Genomic DNA, 24,854 nt, shown 5'->3' with positions numbered 1-24,854 from the left:
GTACTTCTTTACCTATTCCTAGTGAGCATTTGATTGATATTTCAATGGATTTTGTCTTAGGATTACCTATGATTAAACGTGGGAGAGATTCAATTTTTGTGGTTATAGATAGATTTTCTAAGATGGCACACTTTATTCCATGTCACAAAACGGATGATACTTTGCATGTTGCTGATTTGTTCTTTAAGGAGATTGTGAGGTTACATGGCATGCTTAGAACAATTGTTTCGGATAGAGATGCTAAGTTCTTGGGCTATTTTTGGAAGACTTTGTGGTGTAAGTTAGGTACTAAGCTATTATTTTCTACTACTTGTCACCCACAAACTGATGTCAAACTGAAGTAGTAAATAGGACTTTGTCTGCTATTGAGAGCAATCATTAAAAAGAACATCAAAACATGGGAAGAGTGTTTATCACATGTTGAGTTTGCTTATAACAGATTTGTTCATTATGCTACTAAATTTTCACCATTTGAAATTATTTATGGATTTAATCATTTAACTCCATTGGATTTATCTCATTTACCTTTGACTGAGCATGTTAATTTAGATGGTAAAAAGAAAGCTGAATTTGTCAAGTAGATTCATGAGAAAGCAAGACTCAACATAGAGCGAAGAACGGAGCAGTATGCAAAACACGCCAATAATGGGCGTCATAAGCTGATTTTTGAACCCGAAGATTGGGTTTGGTTGCATATGAGGAAAGAGAGATTTCCGGTGCAAAAACATTCCAAATTGCTTCCAAGAGGGGATGGTCCTTTTCAAGTCCTAGAACGCATTAATAACAACGCTTACAAACTAGACTTACTTGGTGAGTACAATGTAAATGCTACTTTTAATGTTGCTGATTTGCTTCCTTTTGATGTAGGTGATGATTTGGAGGGCAAATCCATTTCAAGAGAAGGGGAATGATGCAAATTGTAGCACGATTTCAAGGGATGCAGTTCAAGTTCCAATTGGACCGGTTACGCGTGCACGAGCAAAGAAGTGTACAAATGAACTCAACGGCCTGATTTAAGAAGTTTGGACTCAAGCAAATTCGTGGAGGCCCATTGGACATGAACCACGTGAACAAAGATGCATTAACATAATTCAAGTTCTAGAAGATTCCAGCCAAGTTTGGATTAGCCCATGATAATGTCATTTTCTATAAGTTTCTAAAATATTTGTAGAAGATCAAGAAAGGATATCATCATATTTGTTTTAAGTTTAAATCTGATGGAGATATTATAGAAATATTTAGATTTCATATCTTTGTAGATTAAGTTATATCTCTATAGATACTTTAAATTTTATTTTCCTTACTTTACGATGAGACATGGCCCAGATTAGGAATTAGTTTTGGTCTATATATACTCATCTTGTCAATTTTTAAGAAAAATGAACATTCAGAAAATTGTGAGAGTATTCTCTTTGGTTCTTGAAGAACTAATTCGAACTTATCGGAAATTTCCGTAACGTTCATCATCGACTTATCAAATGGCTTCCACCACCGTTTGTGGTGTCTTCCTATATCGAAGTTCTTATTTCGCAATAAACAATAAATTGAGGTCAATTATACCAAGGTTCTTGTTTATGTCGTAAACAACGGGTCGAAGGTTTGTCAATCAAATCTGATCGTGAAACGATCTTGGGTTCCTTTAGTTATTCTTGGCGGGAATCGCATCACGAGGAGTTCAAAGGAAGATCAGAAGATCCAAAAGAAAGTGGTGCCTGTCAAATCTCAAGGGAAGGTAATGCGAATGTACAACTAACCAACGAAACGTTCGCTTTCAATGTGACCAAGTAAAGACAAGCACACAGTTCAAGTAGATTTATTCTCTCTCAAAATTGGGCAAGTGAGAGTGTTAAAAGAAATTGCCTCATGAACAAATGAAAAATGGACACATTGTATTTTTTTTTCCCTCTCTTATGGGAGTTGTTAGGCATGCCTCTGAATAATAAATCATGATATTGCTACTCTATAAGGTAAAATAACATGTATTTTTGTACTTTTAATCTTATAATATTTTACAATTTTTGTAAACACAATTCGATTTTATATTCTACTAAATTTTTCGTGCAGTGCACGGGTTATTTCCTAGTTATAGTTTAAATATGCATAGAGATTATTAAATTGTTTTCATATCTATATACAAGATATAAAATAGGGATGAGATTTCGAAGATGCATATAAGAAAAAATTCTAGTTTTTGTAATGTGATTTTCTGATTTATCAGCTTTAAAACTGCGACAAATTGACGATGGTTATAGTCTCGCATTATATGGACATTCAAAAGCCAGAATTCACTTGTATAACGACCAGGATAAGACCTAAAAATAATATCAAGACCTTCCAAATTCTTAATTAACAATAAGGCTTCTTGAAAAAATACTATTAAGGCAACCTCATACTCATTATGATCTTTCATGTTTTCTTTCCTCTCCAAAAACCAAGTTTAGCATAAAAGAATAAGATGAGCATGAAAGGAGAAGATGAAGAAGGGGAAGTAGTTGTAAGTAATTTAAGAGCAAAACAAATTCATATTTACACTCCATTTGTTTCAAGGAAAAAAAATTAATGAGGAATACAAAAAATAAATTATTTATGTTTGGTATTATATTGAAAAATAAAGTTGAAAAAGAAAGGGAGAGAAAGAAAAAGGTGTAAGGAGTGAGATTGAGAGAGAGAGAGAGTAAGGGAGTGAGGAAAGCAAATTCCTTTATTTTATTTTATTTTGAAGAAATTCGCTTTTCAAATTTTATCTTGCTTTGTGGGTCAAAAGAAAAGTTTTTTTTTTGGTGTACACTATAGTATCTGGAAGCCGGCCTTCGACTAATCCAATTGAACCCGATTGACCCACAAAGAGGATAAAACTCTCATAGCGTGAATTTTCTCCATTCACTAATGTGTTACCAAATATAGGAAAATGGAGAATTCATTTTCCTATAAAATATTTTTCCTCGAAACAAACGGAATCTTAATAATGATTTTTTTCCACTAAAAAGTAAAACCATAAAGTTTTCTCGACCAATTGTTCAATGTCCGCTCAGTCCTAATCCCAAATGCCTCTAGTTGATTTTGAGATAAACTTCGACTAATGATAACTCAAATTGTTGTTGAATCACATCCGTGTGATTTGTTTAATGATGACTTTACCAGTGTGATAACTAGTGACATTTTGACCTCTTTTATCTCATTTTTAAAATATGTTCATTTAGTTTTACAGTTAGAATCCAATTCTACTCCACTCTACCCATATAGGACAAAATAGATAATAATAGATAGAAAAATTGGTTATTAAAAAATTAATTGTAATAATAATCAAGAAAGTAAATGTGAATTTATTATTAAATGGGAGAAAAATATTTATATATTATGAATGTAAAAATATATGATAAATTTATTATTAAAAAATTAATTATAATAATAGTTAAGAAAAATGTGTAAAAATTATTATTAAATGAAAAAAAATGTAAAAAAGCAATGATTATATTGTCGAATTAAAGAAATAATGAAATGGAATTAAGTAAAATATAATTACAGTGAAGTTTAGTAAAATATAATTCCAAAACCAAACCCCACTTATATTATTTCGCGAACTAGTTTATTTAACTTGAATGCAATAGCTGAATTTTCAAAGTTATATTTTACCTTTGCAAGCAATTCAACCAGTTTATTTCAATGCCAAGCATTAGCTCCAAGCTCAAAAAAGGCGTGAAAGTGTGTGCGTTTATTGTAAAATGTATCTCTGTATGAGGGCCAAAAACCGCGGTTACGGGGCCATAAGATGCAGGACCTATACTGCGCTGACATAGACTTGGCCAAATCAAGCACAAATAAAACATACCTAAAAGTTCAGTCCAATATCATATCAAGAAGTAAATAGGATATAACGAAAACCAAGACCCTACTACACTACCTATTGACAAAATGGAGAGTTAAAATGGAGATTGGAAGTAAAACTTCCACATAGGCACTATCCTGCTCTTGTAAAAGCCCATTTTGCTTCTGTCTGGGTTTCAATTTCTTGAGTTCACTTGATCCTTAGCTCTATCCCAACTTCAGATCAGTCAATTTTCACAGAGGAATAGATCTTCCTCACGAACCAGAAACATGCATAGAAGCCGATTGTCCCGGTCAACACGAAGAATGCATATGAAACGATCATCATGTACCCAAAGTAGAGAATTCCTGAGACCAGCTTGGTGATTTCCAGCTTAGTGAAGAAGTAGAACACTGAGTAGAGGAAGAGGTAGAGGGCGGAGGAGCCAGCGGTCAAGTACGATCTCCACCACCAGTGGTAGTCTTCGCTGCAGAGCTGGAAGTAGCAGAGCACGATGGTGATCTCAGCACAAGTTATCAAGAGGATAACGAAGACTATGAACAGGAAGCCAAAGATGTAGTAGAACTGATTCAGCCAGATTGAGGTCAAGATGAAGAAAAGCTCAATGAACACCGCCCCAAAAGGAAGGATTCCTCCGATGAGAATGGAGAAGAGTGGCTTCATGTACCATGCCTGCTCGGGAATTTGCCTCGGGATTTTGTTTGTCTTCACTGGATCTTCCATGGCGGGCTTTTTGAAACCTAAATAACTGCCCACAAATACCAACGGAACTGATATACAAAACCATAAGCAGACAAGGGCAAACATTGTCCCGAACGGCACTGCTCCTGAAGATTGCTCCCCCCAGATCAAGGCATTCAGCACAAAGAAGATAGCAAAGAGGATGCCAGGGAACATAACTGCAGTCTTCAAGGTCGTTGTCTTCCATTCAGTTCCCTTGAACATCTTGTGCAGACGTGCTGAAGAATAACCGGCTAACAAGCCCATGAAAACCCATAAGAGAACCATTGCGGTCATAAGTCCTCCTCGGTTAGAAGGAGACAAGAAACCCAGCAAAGCAAAGATCATTGTCACAAGAGTCATCCCAAAGATCTGAACTCCTGTCCCGACATACACACAAAGTAAGCCAGAATTGATAGGTGGCCTGAAAACATCCCCGTGGACAAGTTTCCATCCTGTTTCTTCCTGAGCCTCATCTTGGGTCTCCAACTGATTATAGTTTGCAATGTCTCTGTACAGAGTCCTCATCATGATCATTGCCACCATTCCAGAAAGGAAAAGGACAATCATCAAAGAGTTTATAATGGAGAACCAGTGAATCTGATCATCATTCATTAAGAGGTAAGTGTCCCAACGAGATGCCCATTTGATATCACTCTCCTGAGAAAAGGTCATGGCAAAAGTAGGTTGGTTTACTACGCAAAGGTAAGGAGAATGATAATGTAAACCCAAAGGACAAGCACTCATGCAATTACCTTAAAAGTCACATCATATGTAAACACAACCTCCTTCTTGGTATCCACCTCTTGTGGAACTGTGCTACCTTGAGCTAAGTTTTTGGTATTTGCATTGCATGTTGTCACTTGAGGATTCTTCTCGTCCCATTCTTTATATTCATGTTTGATACTGTCCGCAACAGTGAACAGATTGTGAAGTGAGAAAATCCAGTAAGGACAGACACAGAGATCAGATATCCACATACTACGTCGCAGTTCATATCTATTTATGAGTTTCTGAATATGATTGTCACCATTTAATGATGAAAACACCAAGATAGAACTTCAAATCCAAGGGAATAGCACAAGTTCAGAACTGCCAAGTAGAGAAGTATAACCTGTTAGGAGTGACTTCAAATCCAACAATTCTTGCAGTATCACTCTCTGGATCCTTGTGATACTTGACTCTGAAGCTCAGATGGTTATTGATAAAATACTTCTCCTCTTTGCTCTGAAACACAGACATTAATAATATATCACATATCATGTAAAATCTGAAGAGAACTAAGAAGTTTCTTTGACACTCACTCCCTGATAGTTTCCTTTAAACCCAACACGGAAACCATGTTCATAGGTTGTAGATGGGTTACCATCCCTCCTTTGCCTCAGAACAGCCACTGGAAGGTTATCGAGGATCCTGCATCATCAAATTTGAAACTCAATAAACGGAGTTTATCTGTAAAGCACTGTAAGGACATATCTTACATCTTAAAGAGACCAAAATGCACCACAATCAAGCAGTCAAAGAGTAGACATTTCCATTATACAGAATACTTACATGTTTACACGGTATTCGTCATCAATTTTTTCCTTAAAATTCTTTGCAGACTCAGCATCGAGAATTTTTCGACAGGCCACTTTGCAAGGTTCCTCCTCCAACATTTGGAACTGGAGTTTGAACTCGCCAAAGTTAGACTCACATACTCCAACATACAAATAAAGGAGGGCAGTCTCATGAAGAGAAGTGCACAATAAGAGTCTCACCGTGAAAACAGAATTCTCTATCCGATCACCCCTTAGAACCTCACCCAAGTTCTCGGCACTGTTGACAATCTTGGGAGGCTTACAGTACTTAAGGTAGTAGTAGTCATATGGAAGCTGTGTCTTGGTAGATGACAATTTGTTCACCTTGACGGGAAGGGGATCACCCTGCTCAGGAAAGAGACGTGAGTAAGACAAGTGCTCACAGAAGATCAACGGGAAAGTAAATCTGCAATCTATAATTGCAAATTCATACAAAAAAGGGCAAGCAATCTCCAATCTGACTCATTCCCCAGAGCTCGAAACCAGCGGGACATACAAAATTGCTTCATCTCCCAATACATAAGATTTCTTACAGCAAGGGTGATTAACCGGCATAGCTAACCACGGAAAGGTGTTCAACGTAAGTCGAAACCCTTCCTTCCCGGCATTCCGTGCTACCTAACTCAACATCTTCAATATCCTGACGAGATTTCAGCCTCTCGATCCGAATCATGTGTGTCCAAATACATTTCTCTCAGTCGATAGCCAGAACCATAGAGAAAACTGATGACCTCAACTGAACCGAAGGCCAGAGCTCGCAAAGAAACAAGGTACCGGCAGCTATCTAACGTAGATCTAGGCACGAATCGAAGCACATAAACCCCAGATCCTTCGTAAGTGTAATTCATTATATTGAAATCGAGGGATCAAGCCGCAATTAAAAGGCCAAATATCTGCAGATCGAGCCAGAGGCATGCAAAAGGATCGATGAAACAACAGAAGGGAGCGGTAACGAGGGCCGTACCCTGGAGAAATCGCGAGGAGCTACACCGGGGAGGTAGAATGATTGTGCGGAGGAGATCAGCAGGAGGGCAAACAAGAGAGCTGTTGAAGCTCGAGATGCGACCCGAGGCTTCATCGTCTTCTTCTTCTTCCGCTTCCTCTTCCTTCTCCGACTGCAAAATGGAAGGAGAGTTGGCGAGATGAGCTCTTTCGGTTTGAGCTGTAGAGAGAGGACAACTGAGAGACGAGACGATGTCGAAGTTTTTAGGGGCACGAGATGAGATGAATTGCAGTGGGTTTCCCTTTTCACTCCTGCTTTCTTGTGCGGATTTATTTCAATAATAAATAATAGTCTTCATCTTTTTATTAATAATAATAATAATAAGGGAAACTACAAAGAAAAGTAAAAATTTTGTACTTTTTATGTTTCAGCAAAAACTAATTTTTTCAGAGAAATACACAAACTATGAATTTTTTATCACTTTTAGCATGATATTAGGTCTTCGTTAATTCTAGCCGAATGCGTTGACATGGCACTTAAAGGTGACATGTGATGCATGGATATTGAAACTAGGTCCTGGATTTTTTAAAATTTATTCTGAAATTAGAAAAAAAATAAAGAAATAAAAAATGCAAAACTATCCTTCATGTTTTTTATTTTGTTTTTCATTTTTTCTAATTTTCATAATGATTTTTAATAATAAAACTTCTATAGGGCCTACTTAGTCCATATCCGAGCGCCGCATGTCATCGTCAAGTGCCACATCAGCACATTCGGTTAAAATTGGTGGAGAGCCTAACGACATGCTAAATCGATAGCTTCTGAATTTCTCTACAAAAATAATTATTTGTGCTAAAAACATATAAAAAAAAGTGCAAGGTTTGTGTTTTTCTATGTAATTTTTCTCCATAATAATAATCTATATCTATATCAATAATTATATATATATATATCTATATCAATATGATGAATGAAGTTACTTATATAGTTAAATAGCCAAATCCCCAGCTCATCATTGATCGACCTTTCAATTCCCAATGAAAATGACTTCAGTCAATAGAAATATTTTGAATTTAAAATTTCTTTCTTTTTTTTAAAAAAATATTCTCTCTGTTCTCATAAGACTATATGGTAACAGTCTCTTGTTATTATACTTGTCCGAATATTTTCTTGAGATCTAAAATGGTATTTCCATATGTTTGAGTTACCTTGTTGGATTCTAAATCTAAATATATAATTAGTTTGAAACTTTTAATTCAAAAAACTAATGACTATTTAAGCTATCAGTGTGTCCAAGAAAAAAAAATACCAAAATTCCTATGTATCTCCGCCAAATACTAAATCTATAATAATTTACGCGATGAAATATAATATGCCTAATGTACGTACGTATGTATGTGTATATATATATATGTACGTGTATTATAAAAAGAACTAATGATGAAATCTATATGCAAAATTGATCATCATTACCTAAAATGTAAAACAAATATTATATCGGGTCTAATTATCTTAAAAGAGTTAATACGTGAATTTTTACTCATTGATACGCCCCATCTAGAAGACCTTATACAAGGGCATGAGGAAGAATCCCAAGATGATGGAGGCCGGCATGAAGACGAGCTTAGTGAGTTGCAAGTGCAAGTTGGATCAATTACAAGAACAAGGGTCAAACGAATCCAACAAGCCATGTAAGGGTTGGTATTGTGCATTCTCGGAGAGGAAGCCAAGTCTTTGGACGAGTTGCGACAAGACCAAGAATCCAAGACTTTCAACCTTCTATAAGTTGAGCAAGAAGATGGTTCAATTAAATGACTTGATTTTTGGGCTTAAAAATACGTTTTCAATAAAGAACGACTGGATTTATTTTTAGGCTTATTCAATTTACGATTTATTTTGAACCAAGCCCATTGGTCTCTTAGCACATTAGGATCAGCAAATTTTAGTCTCTCTCTTGTATATAAGCATGTAGCCTCCATAGAGCAAACCAATTTTTCATTCAACTTTGTGAGAGATTTTCTTCAAACTGTTCTTCAGCAACTTTGCAGATATACGAGTGTGATTACTTGTGATTTCCGTCATTTATAATATTGGTTTCTAGCTCCTTATAGTTAGTGGGCCAATATTCTCTATTCTTTGAAATCTTCATTAGGCGATCCCAAGGTTCGATTTTCATGGATTGTTGCCGGGTCTCACAGTAGATTCTTCGAGGTTCGTATCATTTGGTATCAAAACTTTAGCTCCAATCCAGGTTTTTCTTATCCCATCTCATTCTTGTTATCCATTGTTCTTAGGGTTCGTAAATCATTGATCAAAGTTGCAATTTCTTGTTTGCCGATTTCTAGCTATCTTAAGAATCCTAAAATTTTAGTTTAATCTGATTAGAAATCCAAAAAAAAAGGTGAAATTCATGCAAAAAAAGAAAAGGGAAAGAGAAGAAAAGCAAAAAAAAGTGCAAAAAGGAAAAACGAAAAAAAAAGTTGAACGAATAGATTTAAGAATTTGAAGTTTCCGGAGCTCAATTCAATTGTGGATGATATTTTGATTTGAATTCTTACATCCCATTCTTCTAGTCTTGTTTCTTTCCTTTCTTGTTGACACACCTTGTCCATCTTATATCCTATACACCAAGTGCAGTATGAGGTCTAGCTTCAAGTCCGTTTCGACCCCGAGTAGTATCCAAGCAAATGATAACTTTGGTCGAGATGCACGAATTGAGGTTAGACAATTACCCGGGAGTTCGACCGATCTCGTGCCTATATCGATGATTGTTTTTAGTCCTCTGGGACCCACTGGTTTGGTCGGACCCGACCCTTGGCTCTCATGAGCCCACATCGCATTAATTTCAATTTCGGTCTCTCAAACTCACGCTAAGTGCGAGCAAACTATTGGCCAAACCAAACCGACTAGGATCCGCTCGATGTAATTTGTATTTATTCGAGAGTATATTGTGAGAAATTTATTTGTACATTTATTCATGTAATGATCCCGGTCGGCGAGCGCAAGGTTTGATAGTCGAAATCAATCGAGTTGGTTTACAGGTTCGTAAGACGAGTGTGACCACATGAGTCACGGGCCCGACCCAAGAGGTGAACCGGCTATCATAGTCCGGTTAGCCAATACGCGAGGATGGTGTATCGATCCCTTGACACGAAGATTCGCTCCTGTTTCATCTTCTTAATCTGAATCGATTATTTTCACGAATTTACTGTGTCAAACTAAGTACGACGAATGAAACTTAATCAAGCGATAAACAAATTAAAAAAGCAAACCTTAGACAAACTAGAATACCGATAGGGCATGCAGGATATATGCCCGCACGTAACGTAACACTTGAACTCGGAACTCCTGGTTCTGCAAGACCATATGCCTTAGCGAACTAGGTGTATTCCTTACCCCCTAGACCTTGGCAACTCACCGGCCCTCGACCTCTTGGTCGTAAACAGGTAGTGGCGACTCCTTCTCACGCGTATATATCATGCATTCCCTGGGAAGGTGGATAATCCCAAGCCGTGCGGTCAATGCGCATGCATGAGGGTCCAACCGAGACGAAATTCAAGTTCGCACAAATTGAAAAATATTATTTTTAATAAGAAAATCTATTTATAATATATATATAAACTGAGCAGCAATATTGTGAGAGCTCCATTAGCAAACTTTCAGCTCACGATTGATCGTCGTTTCGACTGCTTGGAGAATTTAATTCTAAATCAGAAACTTATTTATTTGTTCTAGATTTTGTAAGTACATTATCTATAATCTATGTAAGTAGAATATCAAGAAGACATTTTCTACATTCAATGTATTTATGATATCAAGAAGTTTTCTCGATTACTGAATAGAACTCCTTGAGAGATGTGACTTTTCTAAGTTCAATATTTTAAACATCCTATAAATAAAAAGATTGCAAAATTGATTTTACGTATCATTCTTTGAGGTTCATGGGACTACCACTCAATTCTCAAGCGAATGACCCACTCTTCTTTTTGTTGGGGGATTCTCTCTGGTCTACTTCAAAATTTTTTAATTGATAAGACAGGGCATAATGGCGATCGAGCTTTCTGAGATGTTAATTTATTATTTATATATTAAAAATCTATGTTCTAGGGGACTGTATAACTTTATTTTTCATAAATTATCTATACTTCAATTCAATTCTTTGTATATATTATTATCTTTTAATATATGTGTTGTTTGTATTTTCATAAGAGTAAGAGTAAAAATTGCTAATTAATATGATGTTCTTTTCTTTCACTTTCGCTTATAATTGTTATGCTCGTAATATATCTTCACTATAACATATAATTTTTATTATATTTGTTGGGAATTAATTTATGCCTTAGAGGCAATCTGTCATCAGTTCTGTAATATAACATGTATTTTTTTATAATACGAGGCATTTCCGTTATTGTGTGGATTGCGCTAAATATTATTTTACACAATAATGTCCTTGGAATGGTTGGTTCAATAGGCATCAAGTGTGACTTAATTGTGAGATCTTATAATTAATGAGCACTATTCTTAAATGTCCATAGTTGAAGTATTATTGTTAATTATGACAGTAATAATGCGGTAAGACCATTGTAGGTGTCGATTGATGACTAAGTTTCGCAGGTCATGGATGTGGAGACATCGAGTCACACCACAAGTATATATTACGAGTAATATGTATTAGACTGGCCCACCATGAGACTATTACATGAGCCGTTATATAACTGTCATTAGTAGTTCTCATAGTGATTATGATGCAGTGGTATTTTGATTTGAGGTCACCATGGTTTCCTACATGTAATGTCGTATACCTTGATACTATTAAACGCTACCGTAACATGCTGGTTATAAATACAGTTATTGGGTAATGCCACAGAGCATGGAGATGAATGTCAGTGATCAAGATAGAATTTGTCCCACATACTTAACGAGAGTGATATTTCACAGCCACTTAGTGGGTAGAGTCTAAAAATGGTATCCAAATGAGTCGATATAGGGATATCGAGCTCATTTGTTCTTATATACTTACTCGGTATCAAGAAAGAGAGATTTAGCCGAACAAAGATGACATCAACCATACCTTGGGCTCAATAGAGATATAGAGAATAAAGGAATTATACTGTACAGTAACGTATGTCACAATGCTCGTCGAGAAATTGACTATCCGATTACTTGAGTAGAAGTGATGCATTATTAGATGCGGCTCACTGTTTATAATGTTGAAATGGAGATTTTGAAATTACTGTCCATGTAGTAATTAGGAACCTACATGGTCACATACAATGATTAAATCAACTAGATAATTTAGAAATAATAAAATCATTTAATAGAGATTAAACGAGTTAATGTGCGACTGATTAATTGGACACTTAATGAGATTGAATTTGCGATTAATTGAACCAGACTTATTAGATTTAATAGACAAGATTTATACACGAAACAATGATACACGGTGGCTCGAAATGGAGGCCACTTGGCATCTCCATAAAGAGCCACAAAAAGGAACATGCATAGCCATTTTGATGGCCATGTCACGGCCATTTGTCGTTGACCCCCATGTTGTTTAACATGTGGCATGTCCATGCAAATTGCCAAACCCCATTGCATTTATATATATAAGCAATGGAGAATGGCTAGAAAGGTTTTGAAGGGCATATCATGCAAGTAATAAGTATAGGTGAGCCTTTGTATGTGTATGCATATGTACGCATGTGTGTATGTGTATGAATATTCAGATCGGAACGTCCCACTTGAATAGGTCCATTAGTATACTAGCTGTGTAAGGCATTGGTGTTTTCTTCGAGCGTCGGCCGCTAGTACCGGTGATCTCAAAGAGTCATCGAGGAAGTCGATGTGAATACTTGTAGAGGCATTATGTGCGGGGCGCTCGATCGTTTACTTTGAAAGTTTCAAGTACACTTTATCCACTCTTATTCATCTAGTAGATCTTGTAATCTAATTTCACGGATAAGAAATTTTGAATTTTTTCTCTTCTACCTTTCTATAAGCCTTGTGAAACTAGCAATATTTTTTTATCCGTATTAATTATATTTTTATAAATGTTGATTTCCTAATTTTCTATCATAAAAAGTAAATGTACCTTAATTTTATTTTTAATTTTAACTCTACTTCACTTAAGTCTACTTATTTTCAATTCAACAATACAATCGTTACTTTCTCTCAACTATTCATTATTTTTTGACGTGTTTTCTCATAATTAAACAACACAATTATTACAACCCAATTAAAATCAAAACTCAACTCTACTTAACTTTAAAATCAAACCCAACATAATGTGGTATTGTTATGTTATTCTTGGAATGATTTTTTCTACCTGGTCTACCGTAAAAACAAAAAAACCGAGAGAGAGAATTAGGCTGCGTTTGATTTGTTAGTGTGATTTTAAAATCATGATTTTGATTTTGATTTTGATTTTGATTGTGAAAAAAGACAAATGAGATGGTATTATAAATTTAATTTGAAAAATGTTATTTTTATTGTGTAGTAATTTTGAGTTAAAATCAAAATTATAATTCTAAAATCACACTAATTTTTCAAAGGCAGCCAGTGCATTTGGCCTTTTTCAAGTTTTTCTCGCTCGTCTCACCCACCCCTTTTCTCTCTCTTTTTCCATTCAATTTTGAAATGCCCACTTTTTGCTTTATTCTTGATCGGTGGAGACAAGCTGCTCGCCACGCACGATACCTGTTCCAACTCTAATGGTAGCATCTTCTTCCTCTCTGAAAACCTCTGCGCCCCTTTTTAAATAGTCAAGCACCACCTTTTACACCGACCCACCAACCGAGCGTCTCGCCTTTGCGATCCTGCACTGCCCCCCCATTCACTTTCCCAGATCGATCTAAGCTCCTCTCCGAGCTGCCGAATCTATTGGGGTTCCATCGGGCCAAATGGGTATACCTCTCCAATCCCCATTTTCATTTCTCGGATCCATATCGATCGTGAATTTATATATGCTGGATGGAGTCTTAATGGCATCATGAATCGTTACAGCTACGTCGATCTCAAATATGTCTCTCCATTTGCATTTAATTTCTTATGGAAGTTTCGGGTGATTTTCTTCCTGTAACGCCCCCTTTCACTTTTGTCTTGTGTTGCGTTGCATAGTTTCTCTGCAGTTGAAACGTCTCCTTGATCCTGTCTGTTTCAAGTGAGCCACACCTTCGAATAGAATTGATATGTGATCTCCTTGATGGACAATGTGACACAATCGAGATGGGGAAGGGATATCTAAATACATGATTAATCTCTTGTCCTCTATAAAATTCGGGTTCAGGCCTATTATCGGTTCTGATTGGTTGGTTCACTATGATTTCGAAGTTGGCAGAAAAAAAGGGCAGATATCATTTTTTTGTTGGTTTTCATAATCTCTCGTGTGGGAAAGGGATTTTTATTGCAATAGTTATGTATGAAGTGATTAGGATCTAGCTTTTGATGATCATGGAATCTAAAACTTGAAACTAGCAGAAATTGAATGGTGCACTTTGTTTCTGAAACTTCGGAATAAGTTCTGTTATTGACCAGAGCAGAGCATTCAGTGTGAACTTTTACTCTATGGTTGGTGAACCCTTTCCTAAAGATGGCTGCTTTCAATGTGAATTGTCTACTTAGCATACTGGCTCTTTCATTCTGCATCCTGACTCTTGCATTCTCTTCTCAGAGAAAGGCAGTGAATGCTGTTCCACCCAGCTCATTGATGGAGATGGTGCGTTCAACGCTGCTGGACTTGAAAATTTCATCAAGGAGGTGAAGTTAGGGGAGTGTGGACTCTCCTATGCAGTTGTCTCTATCATGGGCCCGCAGAGTAGTGGTATGTGTCTTCTTTCCATACGCAAACTAGTTAGCATTCATAGGTTTCTTCCTTCCTAATCATGACTTTCTTAACATATTATTGAACGTCAGATGGAACGAATGTACTATACAATATGAAATCTTCTATCTAGTTGCTCCCAGATTTTCTTTCAAGTACTTCTGCGTTAGAGATATAATAGTATGCTCTTCACATTGTTTATTGTTTCTGGGCAGGGAAAAGCACACTACTAAACCATTTATTTGGTACCAACTTCAGGGAGATGGATGCTTTTAAAGGAAGGCATGTATCCTTCCTATCCTACATTTGCTTTCATCCATAACCAAGACTGTGAGGACTGATTATTGGCTATTCTATTTTAGGTCTCAAACCACTAAAGGTATTTGGTTGGCAAGATGTGCTGGCATCGAACCGTGTACTCTGGTAATGGACTTGGAGGGTACTGATGGAAGAGAACGAGGAGAGGTACTTCTCTTAGCCAATCACTTCTGTAAATATGTCTATGGTCATAGTTATTAACTTGATTCACTGCGTGATAGAGCAAAACACTTTTTAATCCCATAAAATTTCTTTTCAGTTTATTATTTAATAATAATACTTGTAAACTGGGAAGACCTTTTTTTTTCCATACAAAAAAGATAAATTTGTTGTTTGTCCAAGGTGAAAAAATAATTAATCGTGTGTCACAAATTTCACAGCCTTTCTATTTATTTAGGAAGTAGTTTCTCTAATTTATATTGTGTTATCATTTCTTTGATCTTTCTGATTAATCTCTCTCTTGACACAGGATGATACTGCTTTTGAAAAGCAAAGTGCCCTCTTTGCTCTTGCTGTCTCAGATATAGTGCTAATAAACATGTTAGTATTTTATTGGCTTTAGGAAAGTGCTCTTAAGTACAAGTTGTTTCTTTTTCTGAAGATTTTCTGTTTATTAAGGTGGTGTCACGATATTGGTCGAGAGCAAGCTGCAAACAAGCCCCTTCTGAAAACTGTCTTCCAGGTACTAGTTAATTGCCATAGGGAAGGATTGCAAGTCGCCTATGTTTCATCGGAGCTTATCTTCTTTGTGGAATCTGCCCACAGGTCATGATGCGGTTGTTTAGTCCCCGGAAGACAACTTTGATGTTTGTTATACGCGATAAAACTAGGGTATTTATTTTCCATCTTTTCATCTTATGTGCTATGCATATCTTACTACTATAGTTGTATAGCTTGCATACTACTTGCATTTTGACCTTTGCCTTCATCTTCATTTCTGTTCAGACCCCATTGGAGAATTTAGAACCCGTTCTAAGAGAAGATGTTCAGAAGGTAAAAGCATTTGGTAAATTTTTTCCCACTTAACGGATTATATCGTTCTTCTCTTTTGTTCTTTTAATTCTTTTCCTTTCCTTATGCAGATATGGGACTCTGTTCCTAAGCCAGAAGCGCATAAAGAGACTCCTCTAAGTGAATTTTTTAATGTAATTATCTTTTCTATAAGCATCTATGCATTTTTTGCATTTTTCGTACACTGGAGGATTCATGGTTCTGTTCTGATTAAACATCCAGGTTGAAGTCGTCGCTCTTTCCAGTTATGAAGAAAAGGAGGAGCAATTTAAAGAGCAGGTATACTTAGGTTGTGAATGCAGAACAGGAAATGAAGGAAGCAATTCTGTTTTTTTTTTTTTTTTGTCGTGCCTTGGAATTACACAGCACGCTTAAATCAATTGAATTCTTTAATCAATAGAATCACTTGTGGATTCTTAGTCATTGCTTTTATTATTTTTTTTCACCTTAATGTTTAGAATTTGGTGTTTTTTAGATTCATGATTGATGCTCAATGATTAAACTTTTCTAGCAGATAAGGTTTTTCCTTTATTGCCTGTGTTTTAATATTTCTAGTCTTGCTGAGGATTCAGAATAAATGATTTTACTTCGTCATTGGTTCTTACTTATTCCACATTGTTTCATATAAAAGGCGGCAAACTTAAGACAGCGGTTCTTTCATTCCATTGCGCCTGGTGGGCTTGCTGGAGATCGAAGGGGTGTCGTTCCTGCCTCGGGATTTTCTTTTAGTGCTCAGCAGATCTGGAAAGTCATCAAGGAGAATAAGGATCTTGATTTGCCTGCGCACAAGGCAAGACCCAGCTCTTATTGACGATGCTCATTTTCTGATACAGTTGAGTACCTTCTCATCTTTGACTTCCCATCAATCTTAAGGTTATGGTGGCAACAGTACGCTGCGAAGAAATTGCCCATGAAAAGTTCTCAAGCTTTGTGGCAAATGAGGTATCTTCTTATCTCCTAATAAAGTTCTTCAATATTTATGAAATAATAGACATACCTCTGGTTCCTTATGGACTAAATTACCTTTCCTCTAAATGTCAACAGGAATGGTGTCTGTTGGAAGAGGCTGTACAAGCAGGACCAGTTGCTGGATTTGGACAGAAGCTTAGTTCAATTATGGGGACTTGTCTGTCAGGGTAAAGAAATTCATAGCATTCTATATTTTTTTTGGTTGAAAATTCAGAAGATTTATTTATCCAAAAAAAAAATAAAAAAATTCAGAAGATTTAGACCAACACAAGGAAAAGATGATTATGTTGCACCATAGAAATTGCCAGAAAATCATTGGCTCGGCTGAGAATATAATTTTTTAAAGAGGCATTGTGCTGATTGCAGAGATAAGTAAATTTCACTTTCGAGGAAAAAAGAGGGAATTTTGAGCGACTAAACTTGTAACAAACATCATTCATGAAATGGAAGAAATATGAATTTTTTGTTGTAGGGTTAAGAAATTGTAGAGGTTGAATCCTCTTGCCTTACTTTCTTGATAGGTATGAGACAGAAGCAACATTTTTTGACGAAGGTGTCAGAACAGCCAAGCAGAAGCAGCTTGAAGAAAAATTGCTGCAGGTAAGAATTTCTTGACTATCTCTTGGTGCCTTGTCTTAATATTACCATTTCTGTGATAACTTTATTGTTGCGACTTATTTTATTACTGTAGCAAAGGTTTTTCTCTGTAGATGATTTAGTTGTCAATGAGGAACACTTTTATTGAGGTCCAGCTGATTGGCTTCACTGTTTCTACCTTGATAAAAAATTTGCAGGCCAACTTTCTTTAGGCATCGTTGCAAGAGAGCTACTTTGACTTTTAAATTTGTGAACATATTGTGTGTGCTAGTGAGCAGAACGAATTTTGCTTCCCATTTCTCAACGGATTGATATTCTGCCTTTTCTGGTCTTCCTCTTGATATTTCAGCTTGTTCAACCTGCTTTCCAAGCTATGCTGGGACATATAAGGTCTGGAACTCTTGACAAATTCAAGGAAGCATTTGATAAGGCTTTAAATGGAGGAGAAGCTTTTTCTTCAGCTGCTAGCAGTAGTACCCAGACTTACATGGCTTTGTTTGATGAAGGATGTGCAGGTACAGTACTACATTTATTGTTTTCCATCTTGCTTGTTTTCACATTTTAGTATGATGTTATACGATATTGAAGTGCTTAACATTTCCTAAACTGCTGGAGAAGCTTCTGCATTTGAAAACGCTGAAATTTGATATAGAGAAGTATCTGAATGCAAGCTTTCTAAAAGAATAGATTATAGAATGAATATGAAATACAATAAACTTTCAACCATTAAGAAAACAAAATGATCACGATAAGTGTTATACAAGAAGGATTTTTTCCAAATTAAAGTGGCTATCAAGTTCTCTAAAGCTTTATTTAACTTAACCTACAATAGACTTTATGATTGTGGCATATTTTCCAAGGACATCTACTTCAGGAAAGTTAGTGATTTTCTTGCCTTTTGCATCCACAGACGCTGTTATCAAACAAGTGGAATGGGACACATCTAAAGTAAGAGATAAGCTTCGGCGTGATATTGATGCCCATATTACTTCAGTCCGTACTGCCAAGCTCTCGGAAGTTACTAAAACATATGAGGTATTGCAGGGAAATTTCTAGTTTCGTTCTTGATACTTTCTTTTGCCTACTAAACACACATGACGGTGATATGTTCCAGGGAAAACTAAATGAGGCATTATCCGGACCTGTGGAAGCTCTTCTGGATGAAGCTAACAGCGGAACATGGCCTGCAATAAGGAAGCTTCTTCAGCGAGAGACTGAATTGGCAGTTTCTGGGTTTTCAAGTGCCCTCTCAGGTTTTGACATGGACGAAGAAACGAAGGAGAAAATGCTTACCAGTTTAATGGATTTCGCTCGAGGTATTGTTGAAGCAAAGGCAAGGGAAGAAGCTGGAAGGGTCTTGATCCGCATGAAAGACAGGTGGGATTTGTGAGATATGGGTATATGGGTCAGACGATTAGGCCTCTTTTGGTTTTGCAAAATGGGAAAGAAGTTTTCAAATTATAATTTTTCTATTGGGGGCAAATTTAATAGATTGCTCTTTACAAGACATCATACGATCCAACATGTTCTCTTGGGGGTGCAATCCACCATATTTTTGTTTTTCATATTCCTTTGCTTTGCAAAAAGAGAGACTGAAAACTGGACAGCTTTTACTAATTTGTGGAGCCAAATAGAGCCTAGTTTTATGTCTTTTACTGCATGTTGAGTTCTTCCTTTTGCTACTGTATCAGGTTTGCAACATTATTCAGCCGAGATCCTGATTCCATGCCAAGGGTTTGGACAGGGAAGGAAGATATTCGGGCAATTACCAAAACAGCTCGCTCTGCAGTATGATTCACTATCATATATTAATTGTTTAGCCTTGCCTTTATGTTGAATTTTTCTGAGGACCACATACTCATTCTCTGCAGTCTCTGAAGTTGCTGTCTGTAATGGCTGCTGTTCGTTTGGACGATGAGGCTGATAATATAGAGAATACTCTGTCTTTAGCTCTTGTGGACACAAAGAGTACTACTTCCAATCGGAGCATTACCACAACTGATCCATTAGCCTCAAGCACTTGGGAAAAGGTAATTTGTCTTTTGCTGAATATTATCCTTCAACTGAGGGGTGGCTTACAAATTTTATTCTCTTAGGTTTACCATGTGTATCTAGGGATATTTACAATTTCTCTTGAAAAATAAAGAAAATGAAGTCTTTATATGTTGTTAACAAAATTGTTTTATTATCCACTACATGTCAAGTGCAACTGAAAGCAACCTTTTCCTTTTTCCAACTTACCTATATGTATATTTATATACTGTTTTTTAAGAAGAGATTGAATTTTGAATATTTCTCCAATTTTCATAATGATTTGGTGTCTAACATTTCTGTTATTTAAATGTAATTTGTTCCTTATGCAGGTTCCATCTTCAAAAACATTAATCACACCTGTCCAGTGCAAGTCTTTGTGGAGGCAATTTAAGGCTGAGACAGAGTATAGTGTAACCCAGGCTATTTCTGCTCAGGCATGATCCTTTTCTGAACCTTTTACAGAAATTCCCGTGTCACACACTTTATTTTTTGATCTGTTAAAGAAAATTAGATTGTGGTTTGATATTCTATTGCATTGACGGTATTTGTCAGAAAAATAAAGTACGTTACAAAGAATTAACTAGTCAGCTGGATATTCAGGATTCAAAAACTCAGTTCAAGAGTACTGCATAATCTGTTGTCTATATGTCAAAAATTAACATATATTGATGGACTTTAGGAAGCTAACCGACGTAATAACAATTGGCTTCCGCCTCCATGGGCAATCGTTGCTTTGGTCGTCCTCGGCTTCAATGAGTTTATGACACTTTTGAGGTACCCTTCTTACATCTAACTTCAATCCATATATTTTCTCTTAATATCTTTTTCTTCTCTCCTTTTTCTTTTTTTCCTGGGAGACATTCTAACATGTATTTATTGCAGAAACCCTCTTTACCTTGGAGTCATCTTTGTTGGATTTCTACTTGTCAAAGCCCTCTGGGTACAGCTGGATATCTCGGGTGAATTTCGCAATGGCGCTGTAAGTTTGTCTTTTTACTTTTTAATATATCACATCTAATATAAATTGTGCATTTCGCTTGATATATTTTTGGGTGATAAATGTGATTGAAATGTTATGCTCCGCAGCTACCTGGGCTTATATCCTTGTCCACGAAATTCCTTCCCACTGTGATGAACCTTGTCAGAAAATTGGCGGAGGAAGGGCAGGTGCCCAGAGCAAACAATCATGAGAGAAACCCTGCTCTAGAATCAAATGGCTTCCAAGGCGCCAATAGCGGTCTATCTTCTGCTTCTTCATCAGAGGTGACAACTGAAAATGGAACCGACTATTCAAGCTCCAGGAAAGAAGAGTAAAGCAGGACAAGAACAGGTTGCTGATCCTTCAATTATACCCGATCCATGCTGATTAAATATACCACATCCATCTTTTAGGGAAATTCCAATTCTTTTTTGAGATTGATTGTCACAGAGTGTTTATTTTCCCCTTAAGGCATCGGTTTTTGAGTAAGTGCCGGCTATGGGTGAGTTGTGTTCTGAGCGGGAGAAAAGCGCCATTTTGTTTCCCTTTGTCCTCCCCTTTATTTTCATGTAGGGCATCGTACCACTCCCAGTCTGCTGGATCAGCAGATGGAGTATAATTTAATGCTTGAGGAATTACAGTTCCGATTCCTTCGTTTCTTTCCTTGATAGCTGCTGAGGGTACTGGATTCGCATCGGGTTTTGTATTTTCTAATGCCTTTGCATTGGTAAGGTCTCAAGATCGAGTTGTGATTGTTTTGGTAGTCAAGCTTTCTTGTGAATATCGAGCACGTGCAGTCTTTGAGGGGACAGAGCAGGAATCTGAGGATTCCAAGCTTCACTGATTTCATTCAATGCAGAAAGCAGAAAGCAGAAAGCAGAAAAAGAAAAAATGGTTTTAGCTGGTGTTGGCATTGAAAGGGGCAAGTTGGAGCAGGTTGATGTTGGTATACTGGGGAAGGACATTAACGCAGATGAGCTGGAAAAATCTGGACGCTAAGGATCGGGTCGATTCCAGCGTTTGATCTGGATTGATCACAAGGTGGAATTTTTATCACAATTAGTAGTTGTGATTCGCTGATTTTTTATTGTTCGGTGAAAACACGAGGTGAGCGAGACTCCAGTTTTCGACTTCCAGCATTTTTTTGTGGGCTACGTCTATGTTGTCTGCAGCAATCCATCAGGACCCATTTACCCTGTGGTGTCTCATCACTGCACTTAAATTGTTTCTGAGAGTTTATTGGAAGAAATCAGAAATAAAAGAGGCAAATAATAAATAAATGGTTCATTTCCTGAAATATCATTGGTACTCCCCGAAATTTTCCTTATGAGTAATTCACTCCCTGAACTTTTAAAAGGAAAGTTATGCTCCCGAAGTAGATTGAAGAGGAAATCTTACACCCCAAATGTAAGGAATAAGAAAGAAAATTGGGGAGGCATTTGCTTTTGTAAGTAGTTCACGTGATTTGGCTCATCTTTTACTTAAGTAAGGTCTAAGATTTGAATTTTGTAAATGAAGGAATTTTTTTATTTAGAGAGTCTTATCCTGTAGTAAATTGAGTCGAGTAACAGGTGGTGTGCATTAAATTGTAGTAGTTTCCGAGTAACAGGGGTATGCATTAATAAATGAAAATGTTTTCTTAGAAAAATATTTTAAAAAGTTGAAATTTAAAAAGTATGGTTTGGGGACGTCTCCGTGGGTGTAAAAAATCACCCACACGCTCTCTCTTTTTATTTCCGTTATTTACGTATAATTTCATTATATTAAAAGCCATTTTTACATTTGAACCATGATTTTTTTTTGGTATCAAAATGAATTATACCTGCATTAATTAACAAAATAACAATATATATATGGCGTATGCAAACATATATATATATATTTATTTATATATAAAACAGTACAGTATATATAGAGTATGTATATATTTATATATAACTATACATATAACAGTAAAAGGTAAACAAAATTTATTGTAAAGAGAATTGTGTAGAGAAGAGAGTAGTGGCAAATAACACATGAGTTCCTCCATATTTATCTAATTTGGAGGGTTAGGAGATTCTTAACAATAGAGGGAAATGGAGGGGGAGTATTTCCCTTCTAATCCCTCATTCTCCCTTTCCTCTCCCACAAATAAATCTCTCAAACAAGGGAAATACTCTCCCTCCATCTACTTCCAAATTCAATTCTCAAACACACCCTCACCAGACATAGGGCCTTTAGCATCATCAAACATCTTAGGATTCTGTTTGTAGGCCTTAGTTTACATATTTCTTGCAAATTATTAATCCATACAAACATCACAGTTTTTCCCAGAAGCCGTTTCACAGTGTGTTTGGGAGAGGAGAAATGGAGGGAGGAGGAGGGAGAGAATTTGGTGGAAGAGTGAAACCTTTGTTTGGGAGATTTTTTTTTTTTGGGAGGGGAAGGGAGATGGAGGGAGATTGGGGGAGAGTAATTTAGTTGAGTTTGTTAACCCTCCAATTTGGGGGGAATTTGGAGAAATAGAAGAATGGAAACACATAAAAGACTATATATTATACTATTGTCTTAATATATATACTACGTATAACAATAGTGTATATATAATGGTAGCAGAATATATATAATACTATTGTCATAGTATATCCCTAATATATATACGACTGCTTATATACTAGTGTGTATAATGACAGTAACGGTGTATATATATACTACTATAATATATATATATATATATATATATATATAATGATATCTTTATACTACTGTTATATCTATTATACTACTAATTTCTTTTTTTTTTTCTAAATATATACTATACACTACTGTTATAACTTTGATATGTAGTAGTCTTTATAGCAGTAATTCTTACACGTAATTTATTTTTATAAAAGTATATTAAAAAACTACTCCGTATTAAACTTAAGAATTACATATGAAACGAAGATTAATTGTTATAATAGTATGTGACACGTATGGAATTACAAAATAGAAAATCATTATAACTGTATTTTGCCGATTTCGATAAATTATTACACACATAATTTTAAATTATATAATAGTGTGTTAAATTCTTGATCGAAATGTACATGTACTTAATGGGAAAAATTGAATTACATGTCTTATAATATACCTTTGTTTGATTACCTCTCCTCTCCTCTCCTCCCCTAAAAACTCCCAAACATAGCTCCGTGTGGATCTCATTGATTTTCTTTTTAATCGTCGTGTTATGTTTTGTTTAAATAGGCAACATGGGAAATAAAATCAGACAAGCACAGAGCATAGGGTATCAATAAAAGGTGTTCGACATATACTTAATTTCTCAAGCGCACTATCAAAACAACAAAGAAAAAAAAATCTCGAGCATAATAGGATTTCCGAACTTGGATTCCAGATTAAGAGAGATCGAGACAGTAAAATCGAGGAGGTTAGTGCTGTGACGCCTTGGAAATAAACTTAGATTCCTAACCGCCTTTAGGTTTGATTCCGCGAGTGTTTAGCTGTGGCTTCTAAACCTACTGGATGTTCGAATTTAGCCAGGTGCTCCTTTACATCGAGGGAGGGAGTCGATATCGCATATCCCTAGATATAGATCTTCCTCATTCTTAATGACATCGTTTGTACCCTGCGTTTTCCTCGTAAAGCAAAACACAGGAGCAAATGGCATATCAACTGGAGCAGAATGGCCAGGGCCCGCAGCTCCGACCTTATTTTATTTATTTATTTATTTTTCAATTATAAGCCTCTTGGCTCTTTGCCCTTCAGTTCTCCTTGGTCCGGCAAGTTATTCAAACGATACCCGCTCCAAAATTAGGTGTCTAGAGGAAAACATATAATTTTCTGTGTGGCTCGGCTTTCGGCTTCTTTTTTGGCTGGGGGGCCCTTCATCTTCTGCCCTACTTCTCCTTACCTTTCTTCCACCCTCGCTAGTAAAGCATACATCGCACAGGCCACTGTACAATATGGAGTGATAGTTTCCTTATCAACGACCGTTTATGTGCGAGGCCTTCAGGTCTTCGGGCCTGAGGCGTATGGGGGTATGTCCTCAGTGCTTCAGGCCTTTTGGGCCTGGGCCT

At 36.4% G+C, this 24,854-nt stretch overlaps 2 protein-coding genes across 2 annotated transcripts; one reads left to right on the top strand and one right to left on the bottom strand.

Moving 5' to 3' along the window:
• Positions 1–3,693: 3,693 nt before the first annotated feature.
• On the bottom strand, positions 3,694–7,369 carry LOC116201779 (transmembrane 9 superfamily member 7). Its single transcript, XM_031533183.1, has 7 exons — positions 7,091–7,369; positions 6,307–6,471; positions 6,101–6,210; positions 5,851–5,959; positions 5,661–5,773; positions 5,302–5,452; positions 3,694–5,206 (listed from the first exon to the last, which is right to left on the bottom strand). Exons 1-7 carry the CDS (start codon positions 7,202–7,204, stop codon positions 4,049–4,051), a joined length of 1,920 nt encoding a protein of 639 aa, XP_031389043.1. The 5' UTR covers positions 7,205–7,369; the 3' UTR covers positions 3,694–4,048.
• Positions 7,370–13,708: 6,339 nt separating this feature from the next.
• Positions 13,709–21,551, top strand: LOC116201778 (protein ROOT HAIR DEFECTIVE 3-like). Its single transcript, XM_031533182.1, has 23 exons — positions 13,709–13,972; positions 14,739–14,888; positions 15,104–15,170; positions 15,251–15,353; positions 15,676–15,746; positions 15,825–15,888; positions 15,972–16,037; positions 16,152–16,199; positions 16,289–16,351; positions 16,440–16,496; positions 16,849–17,007; positions 17,091–17,159; positions 17,262–17,353; positions 17,708–17,786; positions 18,133–18,298; positions 18,694–18,818; positions 18,898–19,160; positions 19,475–19,571; positions 19,655–19,813; positions 20,147–20,251; positions 20,497–20,591; positions 20,700–20,796; positions 20,904–21,551. Exons 1-23 carry the CDS (start codon positions 13,969–13,971, stop codon positions 21,129–21,131), a joined length of 2,427 nt encoding a protein of 808 aa, XP_031389042.1. The 5' UTR covers positions 13,709–13,968; the 3' UTR covers positions 21,132–21,551.
• Positions 21,552–24,854: the final 3,303 nt, after the last annotated feature.

The sequence above is a fragment of the Punica granatum genome, chromosome 3 (assembly GCF_007655135.1).
Source record: "Punica granatum isolate Tunisia-2019 chromosome 3, ASM765513v2, whole genome shotgun sequence".
Taxonomy (NCBI): Eukaryota; Viridiplantae; Streptophyta; class Magnoliopsida; order Myrtales; family Lythraceae; genus Punica; species Punica granatum.
Note: the sequence above shows the minus strand (reverse complement) of the source record. Positions and strands in the feature narration are given on the sequence as shown.

Coding starts and splice junctions, on each gene's coding strand:
- LOC116201779 (XM_031533183.1), bottom strand. CDS start 7,204: ATGAAGCCTCGGGTCGCATCTCGAGCTTCAACAGCTCTCTTGTTTGCC. Junction 6,211..6,306: donor TAGAGAATTCTGTTTTCACG/GTGAGACTCTTA, acceptor TTCAAACTCCAG/TTCCAAATGTTGGAGGAGGA. Junction 5,453..5,660: donor TTTGAAGTCACTCCTAACAG/GTTATACTTCTC, acceptor TGTTGCGGACAG/TATCAAACATGAATATAAAG.
- LOC116201778 (XM_031533182.1), top strand. Junction 18,819..18,897: donor AAGTTACTAAAACATATGAG/GTATTGCAGGGA, acceptor GATATGTTCCAG/GGAAAACTAAATGAGGCATT. Junction 20,797..20,903: donor GTGAATTTCGCAATGGCGCT/GTAAGTTTGTCT, acceptor TATGCTCCGCAG/CTACCTGGGCTTATATCCTT.